The 25,687-nt window shown below is 34.6% G+C and overlaps 2 protein-coding genes across 2 annotated transcripts in view; both read right to left on the reverse strand.

Moving 5' to 3' along the window:
- LOC120772376 lies at positions 1–2,326 on the reverse strand. Its single transcript, XM_040100959.1, has 6 exons — positions 2,154–2,326; positions 1,608–2,084; positions 970–1,547; positions 745–910; positions 509–677; positions 1–431 (listed from the first exon to the last, which is right to left on the reverse strand). Exons 2-6 carry the CDS (start codon positions 1,981–1,983, stop codon positions 257–259), a joined length of 1,464 nt encoding a protein of 487 aa, XP_039956893.1. The 5' UTR covers positions 1,984–2,084; positions 2,154–2,326; the 3' UTR covers positions 1–256.
- Positions 2,327–3,832: 1,506 nt separating this feature from the next.
- Positions 3,833–25,687, reverse strand: part of LOC120770989 (myeloid differentiation primary response protein MyD88) — a 28,375-nt gene continuing 6,520 nt past the window's right edge. Inside the window, exons 2-5 of the mRNA XM_040098736.1 lie at positions 6,717–7,057; positions 6,473–6,641; positions 6,181–6,379; positions 3,833–5,135 (exon numbers count right to left, since the gene is read on the reverse strand). Of these exons, the coding sequence (XP_039954670.1) occupies positions 4,688–5,135; positions 6,181–6,379; positions 6,473–6,641; positions 6,717–7,057 (1,157 nt within the window). The 3' untranslated portion in view covers positions 3,833–4,687. The remainder of the gene's footprint in view (positions 5,136–6,180; positions 6,380–6,472; positions 6,642–6,716; positions 7,058–25,687) is intronic.

A 25,687-nucleotide genomic window follows, 5' to 3' on the forward strand; every position in this document is an offset into this window, starting at 1 on the left:
GACTTTTTAAGTACATATTTAGGTATATTTCATTCGATATTTTTGCACTAAAACTATGAGATACGATTTTTAACAACAAACAAACTAAGCTACAAAATATAGGCTGCACATATTATTAGAAAAAGGCACTACACATGGCAAACAACGGTTAAGCTCATTGTACATACTTAGGTATGTGTATAATTTTTGGTTTCTTTAAAATTGGCAAGTAAATGCGCACAGGCCTCTCTGTTGCTAAATTCAGGCACAATTTGAGTTATTGCTGCACTTTGTTCTTCTTTATCCATTCGGGCTTCTTCAAAAATTTCTTTTTGCCGGCGCTTTTATCAGCAGTGGTTTGAGTTTTTGGTTTTGCTTGGCATTTATTTTCGTCAGCAGCTGCTATTGGTGCGCCTGGTGGTTTGGGCATACTTGGTAGCGCTGGCATATCGCTATACAACAAAATAATCAGTAAATTACAATGATATAAAGCATACAATAACAAAATCTAATGCACAATCACGCTTACTGATTATATTCTTCGGTTTTTGTGAGTGGCGGCAATTCTTTCATGCTTAAGGAATCGACCAAAAGATCCCAAAAATGTTCACTATAGTATTTGAGCGTATGCAGACCACGTAAACGACGCGGTAACTGTAAGCCGTAGAGTAGTGGTATAATTTTGCGACGATTTTCCTCTGCAGAATGCCATTTACATATGTATTAGAATTAAGGAGAAATTTCAGATAATAACTTTCTACTTACGCAATTGCAATGTTTGCGCGTTGTTGAAAAAGAAGCAACTCTCGTAGTCACGGTTAAAATTTGGCGTTACAATTAGCAGTACGTAGTTACAGCGATCCTCCATGAGCTCCGTCACCGCATCGTGAAAAAAAGTGCCACCGAGCAAGTCACGGTTTTTAAACACAAGCTGGAACAAACATATTAAACGTTAAATCTCGTTAAGTAAAATAGTCACAGGTGACTTGCCTGGAAATTATATTCGGTGTATTTTTCTAACTTTTGCTGCATTTCGTTGGCGTAATGCTGATCGGGTTCGGCGTACAGTACAAATGCATCGTATTTTGTTAACGGCAAACCCCTGCGTAAACGCGCGGCATCTTGGCGTGTTAGCGGATTTACTTCGTTCGTATAATTTTTGCTTTCATATTTTTCTATCACCGTTTTGGGAGTTTGTACTGCTATTGGCATTGTCTCGGTCACGGCCAGTGCAGTTGTTGGAGCGCTTACTCTCGCCTGCACTGCTGCATTTGTTAATTCCTCAACACGTTCAATTAGAGATTCCAGATTTGGTGGCGGGCTCGGTGGTGGGCTAAGTGGCGGACATGGCGGTGCACTTGCTGAGGAACTTGAACCGCCATCGTCATTTTCTTCATTATCCGTGTCACTGCCTTCTTCGCTTTCGCTATTATTCTCCCTATTTATATTGTTGCTAACTAAATCTTGTTCATTACTTTCAATTGGAGTAATTGAAACACCCTCTGTATGTGCACCACCTGTTACATTTGCATGTGACCTACTGCTTTCAAATTGCCGAGCGTCTTTCACTAAAATGAGAAGGTATATTAAATACTAGATAATGTGAATTATATTTATTCCCCACTTACGTAGAAACGTAAAAATATCGTCACTCACATCCCACCGATCGATTTGAGAAAGAAAATGCAGTAAATGAAAACATGTAGCCTCCGCAGCATTTCGTTGTGTCCACTGGTTTAACACAGTCTGCATTGGATCGTCAGAGTTGTTACTGCAGAAGTTTCGCACTTTTGCCAATTCGGCTATGCCGCGCCAGTCACGATCATGTCCCGCATGTCTCAAGATTTTACGACCATTCAACATTTCCGAAAGTTTAATGCATGTTTCCGGACTCAACTCTGAAAGCGGCGTTTCAGCTAGGAGACGTGCTTCTTCACAATAATTAAAGGCAGGCACTTTCATAGAGAAAGGTATGGCGTTTACGGTGTTTGTATCCAACATCATATTAACCAATTATCAGCATATGCCTGCTTAAACAGAGTAGCACATTCATTAATTTCGTGAGGTTTGCTAATAACAATGCACAGGTACTGTTTTTATAACGACTGGAATTAATCAATAATTGAAAAGTTTTACTAACTTGGAGAAAACACTCGTTTATAAGAATTAATTACCTTTTTTTCGAGTCCCGCCAAATAGTCCGCTACCTGTTGAAACTATTCAAGTCTTTATTCCATATACATTTTCTTAATTGACACACTCAAAAAAGTTGTATTATACAAATTCAGTACATTGAGGGTAAATTTGAACCGAAATCCGATTTAAACAATTGCTGCGGTCGACACAATAATAAATGATAAGTTAGCGAGTGGAAAAGATTACAACAATTTACCGGCATGAGTGTTGTTAACCCACTTAAAAAGGGATTTTTGTTGACTTGGAAAAAAAATGTGTGAAAGAGTACTGATTTGCTTAATTTAAAATTTATTATAATTTTAAATAAAATAAGAACTTATAGAAGTAAAAGTTTTAGTAATATATTTCATAATAAGTTATTCATGTTATATGCACAGAGGCGTTGGAAAACAAAATATGGCAGCCCGTCCAATTTCGTATAGGGTGACTACGATGCCTAGATTCTGAACTGCTAAAAACAAATATAATTTCAGCTAAATTATTATATGTAAAAGAGATTTTTTATTTTTTTTTATTATTATATTTTTGAAATCATATTTTATAGTTGAATACTTTTTCAATTTAGGATGAGTCGTAATATGGCTTACATAAATTTGTTTGTGTGTACGGATACATCCTGTGCATTTCCGGCATTTGTCAAAAACAAAACGGTACATTAGTTCATTGCGCGTATCCGTCTTTCACGACAAAAATATTTGAAGTGAATTTAATAAAAAAATTGTTATTGCACAAAAGTGGTTATAAATTAGATGGATCGCTTTATAAAAGTAAAGTATTTATGTGAGTGGTTTACAAAGGAAATAATTTAATTATATTGAGGCATTTTGTCAACCTAAATATTTTTGTGTTAGTGAATAGTGATAATTTGTTATGCATGTACATAAATCGGGTTTAGCAAGTTAAAATCCTACCTGATTTACTCAATATACATATCTACAAAGTGCACCTTCTTTTAATTAGATATACACTCATCTTGAAAACCGGTTCAAAATGCTATTATTTAGCGGATGTCGCAGAAGTGTGAGTCTGGTGAGTACATAACAATTCGTTATACAAAATGCAATAAGATCTTATCCAATCTTAAGCATTTGTAAGCCGTTGAGGGCAGTACTAAACTACCACTTCATCACGTCTCTTGTTCTTTAGCACTATGTGGCTCTAATCATCTCACCTACATTTTTTGGAGGATTTCTTTAAAAGTCTTAACTAAGCAACTGTTTATAATGACAATTGTTCAATATTTTGAAAGAAACTTTAGTATACTTATATGGTGTTTATGCTGATGGAATTCAAACCAAATATGACATTGTTGTATGTGGCGCATTGTCATTTCCTCCCCGTCATTAAAACAAAAAAAAAAATATTAATGCAATAACTTTCTCGGTGGACCTACATCAATTTATTTATGTATTCATTTTGCTTCAGCCAATTCAATAGAAAATTGTGCAAAACAAATTCAATTGTATGTAAAACCATTTTTTATTGGAGATACACGAATTAAACCTTTTAGATTATACAGTTTCATTCATGAAAACTTTATAATTAAAGCAGTTTAATTATTCCGCTGCGTTTCCAATGCTATAATAGACGACTGCATTGTGTGCATTGCAAACCAAATTTTAAGTGAATCATAATTGAATATGGTAATGATAGCGTGGGGTTTTTTTTTATAAGATTGCATATTGTCTTTATTCGTTGTCTTAAAATAGTACATTCTTTATGAATATGTATACATATATATATAAATACAACTCTTAATAATGGTTTTTAAAGCACTTTATGGCTTGCTAATATGTTTGCAATATTGAAACAGTTAATTTAACAGTTAAAATAATCATTAAAATGACACTGAATTGTGCAGCTATGTTTGAAGAATCTTATAAATTCAATCATCAGATATGTACATGAGTGCGCGTGCCAAATTGATCGCTTGATGTTTGTGTATATATGAGCATTTGTGAGCGAAGTAAGAAATGCAACAAGTTGCTAAGGAATTATGTAGTGAGCACTGGAAAGTTTAAATGTATATTTGAAACATTTTAAAAGCGTTAAAGAAGGTGGTGGCCAGTCAGAATTGACTTAAAAATTATCATCAAATATACATATATTGTACATTAAAACAATTAATAACGCACAATTACATTTAAAAAATTTTTTTTTTATAAAATACGAGTTTTAACTGATTGAGCGGGTGTATAGAGCAGAAAGCGTGTAAAGCGCACGAAATTTATATTGTTTATGTTTTGTGAGTGTTGGCTGCTTGTTATGTCACAGTTGCGAAGATAAAACCAGATTCGTATAATTAAATTAATACATAAATAACATACAATACACTAGAACATAACATTTTCCTCTTTTCGCTTGCATTTTGTTACGTATTCATTGGTTTTGCTAAATAATATTATATATATATAAACTCGTATAGCTGATATTTATAAATACAATCTTAAAGTCAATTTACAATTAAGCAAAAAATAAAAACAAAAAAACAATTAATTAAAATACAATACTATTATTCTGCTGTTTGTTGTAGTTTCGGACTACTGCGGCTAAACACCCGCTTGAGCACAGCTTTAATAGGTTTCTTCTTCTTCTTCTTCACCTCCGTACTTATGCTGAGATCACTCATGCTGACGGCGTTGTCAACATTAACGCCAGCATTTAGCTGACTAGTAGAGTGTGCATTTCGCAAACCATTGACGACTTGACTAATGCGATTGTTGTTGTGATTGTGACTGTATACACTGTTGTGATGACGCAGGGATGAACGTTTGTTGAAATGATAACGTTGCTCCTTCTGTTGAAATACATCATCCGCCTCCTCCTCTTCGGGTGTGTAGGCATGTCCGTTAATATTGATGCTCGGTATGGGTGAGGTGGGTGTGGTTACGCTCGTTGTGTGGGGGGTTGGTAAGCTTGTATAGCTCGTGTCATTTGGTAGTTGCCTAACGGCGAGCACGCTGTGGGTGTAAAAAAAAATTATATATAATTTTTAGAGATAAAGTAAGTACATACAACATATAAGTACATCTAAATACAAACACACATATATATATTTTGAGTGTGTGCATTTAAGAGGTGTGATTAGGTGCTAAGTAAATAGGTATTATATAGTGCTGAATGCTTGACTTGTGAGTGCTTGCGAGGTTTATCTGATCGTGAGATAATAATTTACTTTATTGTTATTATTAAATATAACTGTTTACGAAAAATACAAAAAATGTTGAGAGCTCTGTATTGTTTTTGGTAGAGTAATACAGTTACGAGTTGTTGTTGTGGCGCCTTTTATATTTTTATTGCTTTATTTCTAGTTAAAAAACTAGAGGTTATCTCCAATGAAGATTGGAGAAGAAAGGAACATTAGGTGGAACATGCAAAGAGGTGTTTAAGGTCAAACCCGACCAAGCGCTCACTATTCACGTCCTGTTTTAAACGCGTTTCCCCAAAAATTTTTAGTTTGTTTTAACTTTTACTATAAAAGATATTCTAAATCTGTAAATTGTTATTGACTCACAAAACCTTTCGCTATGTTCGTTTTTTCTGTATACCAGTGTAAGAAATATGATTTTATAATACAAAAAAGCAAAAAAAAAAAAAGTTTTTTGCAAATATCATAAGTACTTTTTGCAAACCCTCGTCAAAAAATAAGCCCGAAATTTGAGCGCGAATGTCGATGACACCCTTAACGCCAAATAACTGACTTCTAATTGGGTTATATAAGCAGGAGAAATGGATTTAAATGATATTTCGGTTATGGCTTTCAGTAAAGTAAAGCTTTCGTAACCGAAACTTACGCGGATTTATATGTGAGGAAGAACTGTCATCTCAGCAGCGTTCGCAAAAAATATTTCGACAATAGTCTATGTTGTTATAACAACAAAAACAACTATTTTTGGAAAACGAGTATAAACAGTACTTTCTTTCACATATAAATTTTATAGGTTAGAGTGAATACATTTGAAACAGCTGCATTTGTAACTTATGGCTTAAAAATTCTTGGCTTACTTGTCAACTTCATTCAGGCCGAATGGCGACGGGTCCGTGGCATTGTAAGAGCGTCGTATTGAGTCACCAAGACGCGCCCAAAAGTCAAATAGCGTAGTAGGCACTGGTGTGTACTTGAGGTGTGTGTATATTTTCAAGGCACGTGGTATAATAACCGAATCCTCATAAATAAGCGGTATGATCTTGCGCGAATTATTCTCTGAAAAGCAAATGAAAAAAAAGGAAAATGTAATTGAATTAAATAAAATTTTCCATGCCGTTCAACTCGATTATTAGCGGCAAATGCACTCACGTATTTGCAGCGCGTGTGTGTAATTCATCAAAAATTGATTCTCTGGACTATCCAGAAATTCTTTTGTTAAGATCACAAGTAAGTAGCGGCAACGCTCCTCGATCAGTTGCGTCAATGCAACGTGCGTGAACGGTACGCCACCGAGTAGATCACGATTCTTGAAGCATAACTGCAATGCAACAACAAATTAATATGTATTAATTATATATAATTAGTGTAAATATTTATTTCATTTAGCACATACCTTGAAATTGTATTTCTCATTTTCTTCGAATTTGGTTTGTATTTCGGCGGCTTGTTCAATATCCGCATCGGCGAATAGCACGAATGCGTCATACTGTTGTGGCGGCAGTCCTTTTTGGGCGAGTATCACATCGTCACGTGTCAATATGGTCATATTCGGATCGCTTTCAATGATGTTGACATCGTTGCCATTAATACCGTTGCTGCTCGCCGGTATGAACGGTGACGTTGGGCTCGACCAAAAGGTGGCCGCCACTGCCGTTGACGATGTCGCGTCTGTTGTATCGCTGGCGATTAATGATTTTTGTCGCAATTTTATGGCATACCTTTTAGCATCCTCAACTACAAGTAAAACAGGTGAAATAAAATATATTAGCCAAGCGTTAATTATCAATAATTTCTGCAAACGAAGTGTTTTTATGATAGGTGTTAACCAGTTCGTAGAATTTATCACAAATAAAGTGTTACAGGCGGCACGTGGGAATCCCCGTCTACTTGAATGGCATAATAACTTTATTTTCATACGATCTGGTTTGGCAGCTCGTTTTAAGATACTTGTTTACTGTAAGTTAAAACAATAAAACTTTCAAACGAACCTATGACGTTTATTGTCAGCCCTTTAGCGTAAGCGAAGAGGTAATATATACCCTATTTACGCGCTCAAGTTTAAACCTTTGCCATTTTAATAACCACATCCAATCCCAAGATGTTATAAAGGACCTCTGAAACTTAATCGCACTGATGTAATAACACTCTTCTTGTTCAATAGAAACTATTAAGGTGAATTAGAGTCCCCAATTTTATTTTTTATTCTATAGGTCAGGCGAAATTATAATTAAATTAATTTCAGAGGATCCACTTCAGAGATATAGTGATCACCGCAAAACGTCTTTTTTGAGAGGAGCTCCCGGCGATCTGCTGTAGTTCCTTTTCAAGTAAATATTTTTATTAATACTAAGTCTTAAAATATAGTTAAAAGATGCCAGATGTAGACATATTACACATTTTTAGATCAACAAATTTGAAAGTTTTTTTCAGAAAAAATTCTGGAAATTCGCTGACAGGCAGAATTTGGTCTCTATCAAAAAATTAAAATTTTACGACATTGACAACATATATTTAGGAGCTAAAGAGCCACCTGTGAACCTGAGTTGTTCAATTCTACATACTTATGACATATAAAATAGCAAAAAATTGCAGAAATTGTTTTTACTGAACAAAGAGTGCAATAAATATTATAATCGTAGACAATTATACTTCCTCATAAGGCAATCAAATTGTGCTTAGTGCTTGAAAATATGATGGACTATCACACGTGACATCCGATTATAAATGTTTGTATGTTTTGCCAAACTCATTATAGGCCAATGGCCAAACACATTGCATCATATACTTAAGTATGTATATACATATAAAATTAATTTCATGTAAATATGTAGTAAAATGATGGTAGTTTAATTATATATATATATATATATATATATATAAATTGTTTTAGAATATTTTTAGTCAGCTGCCGGTGTGCTCATTTGGCACATGTGCGTAGTCAGCCCGCAACAGGCACTTAAAAAAATATTACGCCGCTTATCGGCACATACTGTTTGGCCTTGTGAGGAGCACATGACGCTGATGAGCATTCTTCAATTGCCATGTGTGTGGCAGTAAGCACTTTGATTAGCATTCTAATGCGCGAATTTCATACCTATACTTAAGTATGTACATATATACAAACATATAAGACTATCAGAGTGGCAATAACACTTTTAAAGCGCGTTTACAAACCTTTTCGATATTTACCACTTCTAATTTGGCATTCATAATCGATGAGTGTCAGTCCAAAAAAAAAAATATTTATATATACATATATGTATTTTGTATACAGATCGAGATATATATGCTGCTTGTGAATTCGTTTACACTTATCTGACGATATCAACTTTTGCGCTTGGAGGCAATGCATACATATGTTTACACTCGCAATCATTCACACGTTGTACTGAGTGCGCGCCTACAGTGGTTGTGATAAGTAAACGGCCAAACGTTTATGGTTTATGATATTTTTTGTATTTAAGGGGTTATATAAAGTTAGTATTTGAAAAAATATATATATATTTCATTTATGTCGGCAATTTTAGTGAAAAATCTTTTTAGAAACCGCCATTTTGTCAAAAATATTTATTTTGCTTATCCCTTCAATTAATTTCTAGAATTAACATTACTTTAACGAAATTTGTTTTTTTTTTTACTATTTTAGAGGATTCAATTCAGAGATATAGTGGCAAAACGTCGTTTTTGAGAGAAACTCCCGGAGTAGTAGTTCCTATCCAATTAAATATTTTGACTAATACTAAGTCGTAAAATGTTTATCCTGTTATTATAATTTTCGTTGAGATATCTATGCAAAAAATCGAGAAAAAATCAGCTCTTAAATTTCATAAGAACTAATTAATATTTGGTTTTTATTATGCCATAGAAAACATCACACACAGACCAGGTCAGTCTACGGAAAGGGGGCTTAGGTGTCAAAAAAAAAGGAGAACAATTAATGAGATAACGAGAAACTGACGATTATTTTTAACAGCTTTTCCCAGAAAACTAGTTTTCGCACGTTAGCTCCCTTTTCGTAGACCAGGTCACATATAACAATTTCTCAAATAATTTCAAAGAATACTGCCGACTTGACAGTTCTTGGTCCAACAAAAATCCGGAACCGTTCCATTAATGTACACCACACTACGGTGGAATCAGTTTAAGTTAACCCAAGATCTAAGCAGCAGTATTACTACTACATAGGAGTTTTGAGGTATTATAATATTTGAAGAATTTCCTCAACAGCAGTTGGATATTCTGCGTAAGATATATTTTGGTTTTAATATCCTGAACAGAGTATATTAAGTTGGCAGCAAATTTTGTCACATCCAAAAGGAAACGTTGGAGTTCCTAGAAAATACGAGGGTCGAATATAGCTATATTGTTTTTTCAAAATATTTTCCATTAAAATCTTTACACTTTTGCATGCGTTTGAACCAACTATCGAAGCACTTTTGCCACTCTGAATGAGGTATGTACAAAACATGTGTTCTGAACGCATCAACCGTGTCTTCAGCTGTCGAAAAATGTTGACTTCGTGGTTACTTTATACGTACGGGAATAAAAAGAAGTCATTCGGTGCCAAGTCAGGACTATGCGGAGAATGACTCATCAAATTGATGTGTTAAGTGCTCAAAAATGCAGTTCTTTCAGTCGAGGTGGAAGAGTTCGCATTATCGTGTGAAGAGGTATTCGTCTTCGGCGGTTGGTTTTCCTGAGTTCTTGAAATAAAACTGGTACAAAGATGGTTGTGTATCACTCAGAATTTACTGCTCAGCGTTGTTATAGTTGAGACATGTTCAGTTTCTTTAAAAAAAAAGGCAACCATTTGCTCGGAAGTGTTTCGTGTGCAAAAAGTTTTTGTTGGATTCGGCTCATCCAATCCCCATACAGTCGACTGCTGTTAACTTTCGGGCACGTCCGAGTAAATTCACGATTCATCATCTATCACGATGTCATGGACGAGTTTCGATGCCCGCTATCGTTTTTTTTTACATTTTTCTCGACGATTTCTCACGAGCCAGTTTTTGAGCGATTGACAAATTATGTGGGATCCAACGAGAAACATTTTTTTACAGTAAAATATTCATACAATATTGAATGTGTGCTGGTTCCACTAATGCCTATAGTTCCTGCTATCTCAGGATAGGTCACAAAACGATCTTGCGATATTAGTTTACGTATAGGATCAATAGTATCTGATTTTGAAGGACCTTAACGAAATTCGTTTTGGAGTAATCTATGATCTTCGATTGAATTCACCATATCATCGATAAACACTGGTCGTTGATGGAGTCTCATCGCCAAAAATTGAATAAGTTGCTGAGGCAATCCACTCGAGTTGCCAGATTGCAGTATTTAGGTAGCCAAATCCCGATATATAAAAGGCAACCTACGTGTACGTATATATTAATGATCAGCGTGACGATCAGAGTCGATTAAGCCGTGTCGGTCTGTCTGCCTGTATACACGCGAATAGTCCCTCCAGATATCGAGATATCGATATGAAATTTTGCGCACGTTCTTTTCTCTTCAAAAAACTCCTACTTGTGCGTTTATTAATTGCAGTCACTGTATGCATTTTCTACTATAAACTAACGCAGATTGATTGTTTTGTTTTTGCACAAAATAAACACTTTTTCGCTATTAAAAAAACGTTAAGTATTCTATGCGGAATGCAAAAGTGGGTTTTTTGCACAATTAGAGAGAAGAAATTCATTTGCGAAAAACAAAAGCTTGCGAAAGTAAAAAAGACGAGCAACACATTTTCACCCAAACGATAACCATAAAGCACCAACACTTGCAAATGCATACACACACACCTGCATATGTAAAACTTAAAAAGATTGGCAACACGCTAACGACGTTCCAGCTCTAATGATGCCCAACCAGCCCGCGCACCCTGCGCCGAGCGTATGCGCAAGTGTGTTTATGCGCAGTTAAGGAAAAACTGCTGTGCAAATACTTAGTAACAGCTAAAGTTTAGAAAAAAAAAAACAAAAAAAAATACATAAATGAATTGTTTTGAAAATTTAGTGGCACAGTGAATTTGGATTTGCGTGTTTGCCATTTCATTATTTAAGTTAGTGTTTCCTCGTAAATTTCTAACTATCGGCTAAGATCAATATTTAACTAAGGTAGCTATTATAAATTCGCACACACACACGCATACACGCGCATAAATAACCGCAAACCGATGTATATATGAATAAGTATTGTGTGCGTTGTTGTTGTTGCAGGCGCATGTGTATTTGAGTGTGTAAACAGTCGAGCGATGTTGTGTTATATCACACACGCGCCTTTGAAATTGCAATTCATTGTGATTTTTCCCGACAATTTGCGCTAATTAATCGCCGATTGTGCAGTTCCAATATGCAATAAAGCTCTTGTGCAGTCGCTTTTTTCGCGCATTATTTTGACGAGTCGTCAATGAGCCGCAATGCCAGCTAATAAATGACCATAAAAAGCTGTTTAACGCCGGCAAAGGCAGCGTGTGTGCGCACAGCAACAAAAAAAAATGCAAAAACAACAAAAAAATTATAAAAAAAAAAAAACAAATTAAAGTAAAATAAAAAATTGCGAGCAAAGGAAAATTCCATGACATTTTGTACACAAATTAATTAGCGCCTAATTAGTTGATATACAATTTCGCGCTTAATAAGATTTCACAGATAACAAAAGGTATTAGCCGAGTGGCAGCATGTTCTTTTAATTTAGATAATATGCAACGCACGCAAATGAGTTGCGAAAACAGGCGAGCAGAACGTTGTGATAATTAATTAGCGAAAACTGTTGCTAATTTATGAGCAACGAATTCCAGGAAGTCTACGTTCTGTTTTGAAAAACTCTTTTATTTTATTTGCATTTTAGAACCTTAGAAGTTTCATTGTAAACTAGTACATTGTAGACGTGGGTTTTACAGAAGTGCAAATTTATTATGTTTAGTTTTCATAAATCAAAGAAACTGTTGAAATTTACCAAAAAAAGAAAATATTTTTCATAGTTTGCATAAAAAAAAAATATTTTATATATTTTTCAAACACAATGCAACTTTTACCCGAAACCTTACGATAATACTTTTTAAATAGTTTTTTTAACTTATTTGTTTAAAAATCAGCTGGCAACGTCACTGAATCGTAATTGTTAATTTTCAAATATTTGTATTTAAATTTTATTTTAGAAATCAGGTGGCAACATCACTGACTCATAATTATTAATTTTCAAATATTTGTATTTAAATTTTATTTTACAAATCAGCTGGCAACGTCACTGACTCATAATTATTAATTTTCAAATATTTGTATTTAAATCTTATTTTACAAATCAGGTGGCAACGTCGCTGCATCGTAATTGTTAATTTTCAAATATTTGTATTTAAATTTTATTTTACAAATCAGGTGGCAACGACACTGAATCATAACTGTTAGAATTAAAATATTTTTCTAAATTTTTTATTTCTCAATATATGTACATACATATATTTTAAGCATCAGGTGACACATTTATAACATACTACGAGTTTAAGTATTTTCGTTAAAAACCTTCATTAAAGTACTTGTTTTGAGAAAGAAATTTCGTTTTCATTTATTTACTTAAACAATAAAAATAACACCTTTTGAGTGGTTATTTTTAATTCCCAAATATTTATCTTAAATTTTTATTTTTTAAAGCAGGTGGCAACATTATTTAGGCAAATGTTTTAAACAGACATTTCTTTCTCAAATGACAATCAAATATTTATATATATATTTATAATATTTACGCATTTCGACATTTAATAATGTTGGCAACTCTGTTTCCACTTTTTTGTACTAAAACTCAAAGCTTTAGATGAGTTTTGTGACCTCACTACATTATTTATTTTCAAAACATATATTTTAAACATCAGATGGCACGTTTATAACATACAATACTTATTTTCGTTATAAACTATTATTAAAATACTTGTTCTGAGAATCAAATTTTAGTTTTTATATTATATTTTCTTAAACAACATCTTACCATTAGTTTTAATTCACAAATATTTTATTTTACTTTTTATTTTTAAATCAGGTGGCAACGCCAATAAGAACAATTTCGTAAACAACGCCAATTGTCACTTTGCATTTTTTTATTATAAATTTTGTGCATTTCGAAATGTAATAAATGTGGCAACCTTGTTTTATTTTTTTTTATTAAAACTTAAGTTTTAAGAAATATATAAATTCTTATGACCTCAGAACATTATTTCATTTTATAAAATTATTTTTAATAACAGGTGGCAACTTTAGAACATGCTATTTTTGTCACAACCCTTCATTAAAGTACTTATTTGAGTGCAAAATTTTATATGTTTATTTAATTTTTTTTTTAAATGTGTACCACAACTTCGTGTTTTAGCCTTTGAAGCGCAGAAATGACGGACCCGCAAAGGCCATTGTAAAAATATCTTGTACACCGTAGCAAACTGAAGGACAACTCTTCTAAAATTTCCAAGGTCCCTAATACTCTGACTATTACTAAAAGTTTGCTGTTCATGGGGTCAGTGTCCCATATTTTTGAACATTGATTCTTATGTAAAATGAACGAGGAATCGTATGGAAAAGTAAATTTTTTGAAAAAAAAAGTTGGTGGAATTTTGAAAATTTTTTTGGATTTTCAAAATATTTTTATCAGAAAGCTGAGAGTTTTTTACATAAAACTGTATAACTTCAAAATTTTTTGCACTCAATTTTCAGGTCGTTAAAGAATACAAGAAATAGTAATTTTTTTGTTTGATCGGAATACGGGTACAAAACCATGTTCCCAATTGATGGAATGGCTCATATATTAAGGTGGGCCAAAAAATATAGTTTTTTTTGCTTGGGGTCTCTAAGTAGGGACACTTAATTGCAACATGTGAAACATTTGACGACACAGTTCACTCAGAACTGGAAAGTTGCCAGCGAAGCGGCGGCAACCTCAATCATGACAAAACTCAGACTTATAGAACAGAGTGGCCGTCCGTTAGTACGTGTCATAGAGGAGACTTAAATGCCTTGTCATTCCCACTAAGTAATACTTAATCTAGGATTGCATGATACATATTGAATACCAACTGGCGAACCATTGGGACGCTATAACTATACCATAAGTAATGGAATAATTTTTTAAACATAAATAAGTAAAGTAAATTTTAGTTGGAACGATTTCAATTTTATAACCTTTAAAATAAAATAATTTAAAATAAAGTATTATTGATTAAAGCTTAAGCTTGAAGTAAGTCCGAGTGTGTGACAATTGAAGGTCAGTTTTAATTCAAACTACTCAATAAAAAGTTGTTCTTGAAAAACCCGGACACTGTTTACTTATAAAATTGATCCTACTCAGCAGAATCAAAGAAAACTTTAGCTTTCAAAGTAAACAAATATATGATACTTTATTGTATATATGTATGAATATATGTTTAGCAATAAATTGGACCTCCTGCTGGGCAAATCAAAGAAATAAAAATATTTAAATGAAATAAAACGTAAAAGAAACAGTTAATGCCGATGCTAGCTGTGCAATCCCATTAAACAGTGGTATGTGCAACAATTTGTGGGAATCAAATTTACACAAAAATATTATTATATAATTAATTTCACACATGGAAATATGAATATATAAATATTTGTTTCTTTTTCCTTTTTAATAAATAAATTTTTGCGCAATTAGTTGCACATTGCTAATTTTTTTAAGGAGGATTACCAAATAAAATTTCCTTATAAAGAAAAAAATAAAACACAAAAAGCAAACAGCAAAAGAAAAAAATTAAAAAGAAATTTAATATTGTATTATTTAACAACGACAGACAATAAAGACGAATGTGCATAAAAAGGAAATAAAGAAATCAAATAATTTTTATTGAACAAGTTTTGCCGAAACCTTCTACGCGTCGATGCGGAGCGTTAAGTAGATTTTTAATATACAAAAACAAAAATAAAAAAAAAACAGAAGCAAGATAAAACGTTCACTTCGGCTGCACCAAAGCTATAATACCCTTCACACATGTATTTCTTTACGCATAAAAGGGTTTTAAAAGATATTTATCTTGATTTTGATTGGTCAGTTTGAATGGCAGCTATATGTTATAGTAGTTCAATATCGGTGGTTCCATCAAATAAACATTTTATTGCGGAAAAAAGGAGGTGTTCGGTTATATACGAAATGTTCTCGTGCTAGTGGAACAAAGAAGTGCTCGTAGTGTCTAGAATATTGCTGCTGCTAGCGCATCAATCGAGGAAGGCCCAATTCAGTCTCTCACACGTCGTTCTCAAGTGTTGGACATCTCTGTGACGTCGTTGTGGCGAATTTTGCGAAAAGATTTTGGCCTACATCCTTACAAGATCAAATTGACGCATGAACTAAAGCCGCTTGACTACTTCAATCGTCGTATGTTCGTGAATTGGGCTGAGCAACAACTTGAAAATGATCCGTATTTTCATCATCTTCAGCGTTGTAGCTCATTTCTGGCTGAATAGCTTCGTCAATAAGCAAAATATACGTTATTGGTCAGGCAGCAGTCCCCACGTACTCCACGAGTCACTATTGAATCCCGAAAAAATTACGGTTGGGTGCGGTTTATGAGCCGGCGGCGTCATTAGGCCGTATTTATTCCGTAATGATCAAGATCGGCACGTTACTATGAATGGCATATGGATGGTATAAACTTGGACAATATGTGGTTCCAACAGGACTCCACAAGCCACACTGCGAATGTCACAATCGATTTATTGAAAACCAAGTTTGGTGAACGCGTTATCTCCCGAAATGTCCCAGTCAATTGACCGCCTCGGTCGTGAGATTTGACGCTACGTCAAGTCTATTGGTGAACTTCGAACGATTATCGAACGTGAAATTGCAGCAGTATCGGCCGATTTATGCTTGAAAACCGTCGAAAATTGGGTTCAGCGTCTGGACTTCTGCAAGCATGACCGTGATGGCTATGCCAAAGAAATCGAGCTCCATACATAATGGCGTCCAAAGTCGTTTCACAGGAGGAAAGAGTTTCATTGGTATCTCAAACCGTTTTTGTTTTAATAAAAAAAAAACGTTTGTTGCGCTCTTATTGAAAACACCGTTAAATATGGTACATATATGCTTCATAAGGTGTCCAAACGTTTTCACCAACCACTAACACCAACTTCATTTACACTGTTGAGGGTATATTAAAAAAACACACATACAAATATACATATGTCTGCATTTAATTTCAGATTTCGAATGCATTTTCGCCTCCGATTGCTTTTCGTATTCAAATCCGAGCATGACCTTAGGCGGGAATTTCTTCGAACAAACTCATTTTTTCGCTAATCGCTTTATATAAAAAAGTGACAAGACAAAGAGAGAAACAAAAACAAAACGAAAACAAAAGTGCATGAAAGCCAACAAACAAGCCAACAAACACTGTTAAGCCTTATTTAAGTGCATTTCGGTATATTTATGTAAGTATGTCAAACTTGTACCTGCTTACTTAGGTCTACACACCTTTGCATATCTACATATTTGTGTGTGTGTGGGTATGTCTGTCTGTATGTTTTCGGAATACTGATTTCCGTAGCGCTTAAAATTTCTAGTTATTTAAATTCACGTGAGCATTTGTTTGCTAACAACAAAAAAAAAACACTTGAATGTAGCAAAACAGCACAATCAAAACAAAAACAAAGAAATGATAGCTTAAGCCGAAAAACCCCCGGTAGTTTAATGACATAGTCGTCGAATATTTTTAGATTTACATACATAAAATTAGCTAGTTTTTTTGACATTTTTTTCTCTTTCCAATTAGAGTAAATTATAAATTCATCGATAATAAATTACGAATGACAAAATTATGAATTATGTTCCGGTTTTTATTTTTCTGTTTCAAAGTTATTCGCGTCTTACTTCCTTCCTATTAAAATAGTGCTAGTGAACTACATAATAATGTGTTCGAAGCATTGTTTGTAGATTCGTCATTAACAGAGTTGCTAAAGTGATTTTGTCTTACGAATATGAAATAAGAAAAAATGTTAACTTCGATTGTACCGAAGCTATAATACCCGTCACAAATCCATTTATTATGGCATAGAAGTTATAAAATGATCTTAATATTGACTTTGATCAGTAAATTTATATGGCCGATATATGATATAGTAGTCTGATTCGAAAAATTTGTTGAAAAATAGTCCACGCCGTGAAGATATATCGTCAAATAAGAAAGTAATCCATACACGAACTTGATTTGGATCGCTCAGTTAGCATGGCACATATATCCTTTATTTGCTCCATATTGGATTCCGTTAGTTCCGACAAAAAAGCAGTTTATTGACGAGAAAAGGGACGTCTTAAAAATTTCATGTTGATATTTTAAAAATCGAGAGACTAGTTCGCGTACAGCAGGCGCACTGCTCGACTAAACTCGTCATGCTGATCATTTATATATACATACATATGTATATACTATATAGGGTTACCCAACTTCGACGCAAACTTAATATTACCTTGTACAGGGTATAAAACTGTAAATAAAACCATAGAAGAATAAAAATATACTTATAATTGAGACAAAATTCCTCTAAGCAGATCCAATCCATTCAGCTGCTTCAAGGGTTGTTTGAAGCAATGGAACTAGAGGAACACTTCAGGTTTGGGAACAAAAGCAACACAGGACATACCATAAAGTTACTTTGGGATAGTTTTGATGGTGGACAAACCAAAAAGCGCCTACTTCCAGGGAAAAGGGAGTTTAGTAGCTTCTTAAGGATCACCACAGGGCCTTCACATCCTAGCTTCAGAAAATGGGAAAAGTGGATTCGGCGGAATATAGAGTATGCGCGGAGGATGATGAAATGCCGGAATATTAATTATGCGAATGCCCAGCTTTCAGCTGGATGAGACGGACGTATTTCAAGGCTCTCTATGCTGCAACTTAAGAAACATTGGGCGGCTGGGATGGAAAGTAGTCAGGGTTTTTTTACCAAATCCACTGAGTTGCTGGCTAAAACTTAATTAGATTACCACAAGTTTCATTTCTTGATGGTCAGGGTGTTTAAAAATAATCTGTGTGGTTCCTGTTATTACAGATTATTGCTTGTTTATGGCCATCGGGTTTGTGTTTTTTGTTCGCTGAAAGCGGAGATCAGAAAAATATCTGTTCGCAAGCGTCTATAATTCAGCCAATATATGGCTCATAGAATTTACACTCTTCTTCTTGTTTATTAGCGTAGACACCACTTACGCGGTTATAGTCTAGTTTACAACGCGTCAGTCGTAGCCACTGTTCTTTCTCGTACAGCTTATCGTTTCACCGACTGCGGTATCACAAGGGGGTCTCTCATCTGAGGCTGTTTTCTTTTTTTTGATTGGTGATGTTTTTGACGTGGCGGGTTCCAAACCCAGAGCACAACCCGAGGAAAGATGTTTCGACTTCTTCCTTTAACTCGCCTTCAAACGGATGGCTACCCAGAGGATACTTGGTCTAAGACTGGAAGCCGTGAGCTACTTGAGCCTTATTGAAAATAATCGTTTCCCCAAGTGAATGGCGCTCAGAAAACTTTCTTCACTTGCTTGAACTTCTACACATGACTCCATCATCTTAATAATAATCACTCTTGTTAAAGTGACGTCACAAATAGCAGATAATGAAACTTCATCGAGACTAAATTATATGTGCTGGAACTATGGCATTCTATTTATTTGTTTAATAAGGCATTGACATTTGAAAAATCAGCTTTTTTTCTTGTGTTCGATAAGTCCCTAATAACACAGAGTTACCTTTCTGCGGCAACTTGAAGTTTGTCGAATGGAAACCGAAAAGTTTAGAAAATGTTTTAACTGCTTTTATATGTTTGTTTTTCCGAGTTCCCTGATAAAATTTTCACGTTTCTGTTGCTCTCGCAGACACATTGTAAAAAATTGTAAAAGCGATTGCCAAAAAATTACTAACAAAACTTAATCTGTGCGAACACAGTCTAAGTATTTTTGCCTCGCATAGTTTTTGCTGCTAAATCAACTCTAACACAAATAATAGCCAAAAAATATGTGTAAAATTTACGCTAATATGAAAAAAATTCGAATCAAATTTGAGATACTAAATATAGTCTTGAAGGCTAACATTGCTGATTTCTTTAACTGTTATTTTTAGCTAAACTATGGGCGGTCTGTACAAGTATGTATGTTTGTATGTATGTACATGTGATAACTTCTAATTCAACATTCTGTCAAATCACGCTTCATTGTATCGAATTGCAGGCCTCACAGCTGAGCTTCACGTTTATTTTTATTTTTTTTTATTATATAACAATAAAGGTTGAACAAACAATCAGCCCGACTCGTGTTGGCACACAAAATAAATTAGTCGCAAATTTTAACAATTTGGTCATGTTATTGTTGACTCGATTGTGATTAGACCATGACCGACGTAAGAAGCTGAGCTTGCCGGCGCTTGTTTAAGCGATGCCAATGAAAAAGCCAAACTTGTGCCGTGTGATGCCACTGAGACAGATTTAGATACATACATATGTATATAGTATGTATATATTTTCAACAGTAAATAAGAATTCGTGCATATCAGTTTAGAATTTTGGGCGCCCCACTACTTCTATGTGTTGATCTAAGCTAAATATGGGGCCCGTATTCGATCGCGTACCCGTCAGCGGCACTTTCGCAGCCTAGAATATTTGCATTGTTTATTATGACCGCACGTAATTGAATTTCATAAATGATTATCAAGCAAGTATTCACTCATTTATGATTGTTATGAAAATCAGTGAGTGATAAGATCTATCTTTATTGCATTCGTTTGCGTGGAACTAGTAAACGTGATGACAAAGTACGTAGAAATTAAATTTTATAGCCAATCGCAGGTTTTATCTGTGTGAGGGTGTCTATAATTATAGCAATAAAATATGCAATTAAATATATAATATTACCTTTTTGCGTAATTTTTAATGGCAGCTACATGCTGCTGTAATGAGAATATTTATCATATTGTGTCATTGCAACGAGCAGTTGTGACAGAATTATAAATCAACTGATTAACATCAGAACAACATTGGGTATGTAGTGGTGAGGGGATTCGGAAATTGAAATGCCTTATTATTTATTACATGGAGGGTCGTAAAGGGCCATTAAGGCCTCATCAAAGTAAGAGAGTTGCACAAACAGCAAAAACATTTTCAAAAAATCATAAAACTTTACAATGCTTATAAAAGTTTCTCAAAGTTTGCAGAGCTCAAAGCTTCTTGTCTGACGAATGCCGTTCTAGTAATGAATTGATATCATAAATTTCAGAGAACCTCTAAGAAGCAACTAATCTGGTCCAAAAAAGGTCAACTGATCTTTACAAGAGTTTTGAAAGTGCCATTCGTAAGCATGAATTTTTACAAAAAATCATCCAATTTGTTTATATGTAGGAATATAATTTCACAAGGAGATAAGCTTAAAATAAAATCAGTATATGAGCTACCTGAGGCTCTTGCCTATTTTTTAATTGGAGGTGGTTTCTAGTGGCGGGTCCAAATCCAGCGCACAACTTCTAGGCGAGTAGTATAAAGTTGTATACACATTCATATAGCGGGCCACTTGTTTCAAGACCGACGCCCACTCGCAGCTGCACCTTTGGTGAACAGACAATCTAATTAGCCTTCAGCGAACGCTTAAACCGAATATGTGGGAGTGGCCCCGGTATGGCTTCCCTCTCTCTTTTCCGTGACTCTAGGCTTCAAACGGGTTGACTACCGCATCTTACACAAGGGTTACTCACGTTTCAAGAGTGCGCGGCGAGGAGGCAAGAGTAGAAATTGGATATAGCCCTACGATTTTTACTGCTTAAACAGAAGCATGACTATACCTCCATATAGAAGATATGAATCGCCCTGTGTAGTAACATTGAAAATATTGCTTTACAAGATGGTGGGTTTCCTAACATTGAAGAAGTAGTTAAAGGCTTACTCAACAGGGTCAGTCCAACACTGGAAAAGAGCAATGAAGAAACCGACTTTAATTGCAGTCATAGTAAGTTTCGAAACCTATACTGGAACAATGAGGGGAACGCCTTTATTTGCAAAATTAGTATAGGTTTCGAAATGTCTCGGAGCTACTTTAAAAGTGACGCTATTAAAGATCCCAATACAACTACAACCATTAGACATTAGTGAAACGCGATATGGCGATTTTTTTTTCATAACACAAAAAGTGAGTTGGAAAGTCCTCACATAATACACCCACTACTTTCAGAAATCTTTCCTGAATTACGTTGATTACAATTCTCGAAAGTTTTATTGAGTTGGCTTTACCGTTAGATTAAAGTTGAACTAGACTGAATCGATTATTTTTTTTTTAAATCGCTTCAATCTTCCTCATGCTCATGTGAAGTTTGATTTCCATATGTCAATCAAGACGTCCTTCCACCGCTGTTAATTATGATAACATGGAAAATGGTGAAAAAACTGTACTTGGAAATCGTCACTTTGGCACAGCAGAGGATGTCAAGATCTCTTAGGGTTAAACTCAACAGATTTTAGTTAAAGTTTTGGGTATGAAGCGTGTCAATGACTCATACCAATAGACTTGAAGCTATAGTAGAATATTAGAGGTCGCAAAAAAGATGCTCACTAAAATAGCTATGGACCCTATATTCAACAAATGCATTATTACTGATGACGAGACATGGCTTTATGAATATCAATCGAGGCTGTCTAACAATCTAGCGAATGGCGCACCAAAAATGAGCCAAAACGAAAAAAAAACAAAAAGTCTCGAAATGCACTGAAGGCTATCCCAGCCGAGGCTTATAACAAGTGTATGAAAAATTGGATTACGAGTAGGTAGGCTTGTATAAGCTCAGGGACCTAATTTGAAGGCATTAATTAACATCCGTGAAAATCTAGTGTTCTTTGGCAGTCTCTCTCAAATTTGATCAGAAGGTATATTGCCTCAGTTTTATTAGTTTCAGCGAAAGTATTCGTACCTTCCATTGAGATGTTGTACTTGTATAATAGAGAGACCAATGGAGTCTTCGTTTGTAACAAAGATACCAAACATGCAATGGTCTCTTTAGTTTCCTATTTGTTTCTAAAATAAAATCAACCCGATAAGAGAACTAAGTATGTATTCATTCTGTAAAACTCAGGCGTGCAAATAACGGTAACTGACATATTTTATTTGTCATATTTCACAGACAACGGAGCTGGTTGCCCTGTTCACGCCTCAGGGTTGAGAGTTGAAGTTTGTGAACCTCAGACTGTCAGACAGCGTCAATTACGAAAAAATGGCGAAGACGGAACGTAAACAAAATAAATTCCGTGCAGTGTAAGCGAGAAACACTTGCTGCACATTGTCGATAATTAAATATTTTGACAGGTTCGAGAAACTGCTGCGCACCTTGCTAGAATACAAATGGCCGTAGAACAAAAAAAAAAAAATTAAAATTAAAAATAAATTAAAAATACAAAAAAGAAAAAATTGCGTATAAAAATAAAAACAACTTCGGATGTTTATGCGTTCGAATGTGTGTGTGCATGTGTGAGGGAGCGTAGCGTAGGGTTGATGGACTTTGCGCACAACCCAGCCAGCCTAGCAAGCGACCGACAAGCGTGCTGAGGGAAAGTGCGGAACAGGTGTAGGGATCTAGGGTAATTTAGTTTGTGCAAATAAACAATAAAACGAATTATTGACTCACGACGATGCGAGCGATTAGCGTAATCCGTTGCTAGAACAAAGCGTGAACAAAACATGTTTAATTAATGGATCTGCAGTAAATATTTATATGTGTATGTATATGTATGTGGTTGTGAGTGCGTGTGTGTGCATTTTTAGTGTCTGCGCTTTAGCACTTGCTATTGGCTTTGTTGTTGCTATTTTAGTTGGGAGCATAGCGCTTTCAAGTGCGCTAAATATATCTGCATACATACATACATATATAATATGTTTCTAGTAGATGTGTGAATATATACATATGTGTGCGTGTGACTGAAAAAAGCGAGCTGCAAATCAAAATTGCACGGATGTTGCGCGTTTTCAGCAGAAATTTTATGTTATTTTCACGCGCATTCGCTGCTGCCTAGTGTCCATTGCTGCCGCCAATTTGTTTTGTCTTGTCTTTATTGTTATTGTCATGCCAATTTGGTTTTTATACCATCAACAGGGTACATTGTGTTCGCCACGAAGTTTGTTATACCTAGAAGTTAGTTTTTCAGATAGCGATGAGAGCTTTTGCACACATCAATTGCTTCTCAACAAGCTGGTCATTTGTCGGAAGCGCCGATATCGGTTCACTATAGCATATAGCTGCTACACGAATTGAACAAAATTTGGCATGGGTAATTGGCTAAGGGAATAATGTAATTTCCAAAGAAAGAAAGCAGATCGGATGACTATAGCATATAGCTGCCATACAAACTGAACGTCCAAAATAAAGTTCTTGTATGGAAAACTTTTTTATTTTAAGAGATATCTTCACGAAATTTGGTATGGCTTATTGCCCAAGGCAGCGCTATAATCTCCGAATAAAGTTTTTAAATCGGACCATTATTGGATATAGCTGCCATATAAAGTGATTGCTTAAAATCGAATCCTTGTATGGAGAACTTCTTTATTTGACGAGATATCTCCAAGAAATTTGGCACGAATTATTGTCTAAGTCAACGGTACAATATCCGAAGGATTTGTTCAGATCGGATCGTTATACTATATAGCTGCCATAGAAACTTATCGTTGAAAATGAAGTTTTTGTATGGAGAACTTTTTTATTTTACGAGATATCTTCACGAAATTTGGTAAGAAATATTACCTATAGCAGCGGTACAATATTCGAAGAAATCGTTTAGATTACACCACTATAGCACATAGCCGCCATACAAATTGATCGATCAAAATCAAGTGCTTGTATGGAAAACTTTTTTATTTGACAAGATATCTTCATGAAATTTGATGTAGAATATTGTTAAAGTCAATGCTACAATCTCCAAACAAATTGTTCAGCTTGGACCACTACAGCACATAGCTGGCATACAAGCTGACCGATTAAAATCAAGTTTGGTGAGTTTTTTTATATGCGGAGGGTATTCTAGCATCGGTGCAGCCGAAGTTCAATTTTTTCTTGATTTATTGTTTTTGTTATTATATTTTGTAGTTTTTTTGGTGTACATTTTTATTGTTTTTTGTTTTGGTCACTTTTATGTGTTTATTTTCATGTTCCTGTGTACAAATAGGTGTACATACATATGTATGTATGTGTATGTGTAATGTATCTACATATGTACATAAAAATGTACATATTTATAGTCTTCAATATATTTTTGCATGCATTTTCTAGGTACATCTGTTGTTGTATATAAATAGATTAGAGCATATACTATATACAAATATAAACGTATATGTGTTAGTGTTTTTGTAAAATAAATTGCCTGTGCACATATTTTAACACTTTGGCTTTGTTTTGGCTTCGGGTGATTTGATTTTGATATTTTATTGACTGCCTGCCTCAATTTAATAGCTCGAGTTGAGCAAATCTCGGTTGTTCCACATAATTCGCACTATCAACATGATTTGTCGGCGGACAGCAAAACAAGTGTACACACACAAACATACATAAATACATATACACATATACATATGTATGTGCATGTGTGTGCATTAAATTTGTTGCCATCGGCTGGTCAATTTGGCTCAGTGTAAACAATTACAAATCATTCAATGTCACAGGCGGACAACAACAACACTGACAGCAACCAAATATCGCCAATAACAATAACGAAAAACATTTAAAATACTGAAATGTAGGTACTTTGTAGATGTGTGTGTGTCTATGTGGGCATTAACAAAAGTTATGTGCGGTATTGTACATTTGTACTTGCGTATGCAAAATACAAAAAGCTACAAAATACATACATACATACATACATAAGCACACATGTACACACGTGTAAACGTGTGTTAATGGCGCGCAAAATTCGTTTGATGGAATTACTTTATTGCGAAAAGTTCGGAGAAAGTGGCTGACGCAAGGCGATTTATGTTTGTATGTGCTTCGCTTATAAACTTTAGGGCATAAAAAACACATTCATCCGTAAATTTGTTTACATTTATGTATGTATGCATGTATGTATGTGTGCCTGTACAAAATTTTAATTTATCACACAAAGCAATATTGAATAATATTGCAAACATATGCACATGAGTATTACATACATACATGTAATCATGCGAACAATCATGTGCAAAATATTAGCAGTGCTGTTTTTAATATGAATTAACAATGGAATAATAAAAATTTTTCAGCAGCTTGCGTCTCAAAGCTTGCCAGTGTTTTCATTAAAAATTTCAGGAAGTTTCAGATGAAAAAAACAAAAAAAATACCTTTCACAAATAAAAAGTTTCCTACAAGAATTTCATTTTGGTTGC

Source organism: Bactrocera tryoni, chromosome 3 (genome assembly GCF_016617805.1).
Source record: "Bactrocera tryoni isolate S06 chromosome 3, CSIRO_BtryS06_freeze2, whole genome shotgun sequence".
Taxonomy (NCBI): domain Eukaryota; kingdom Metazoa; phylum Arthropoda; class Insecta; order Diptera; family Tephritidae; genus Bactrocera; species Bactrocera tryoni.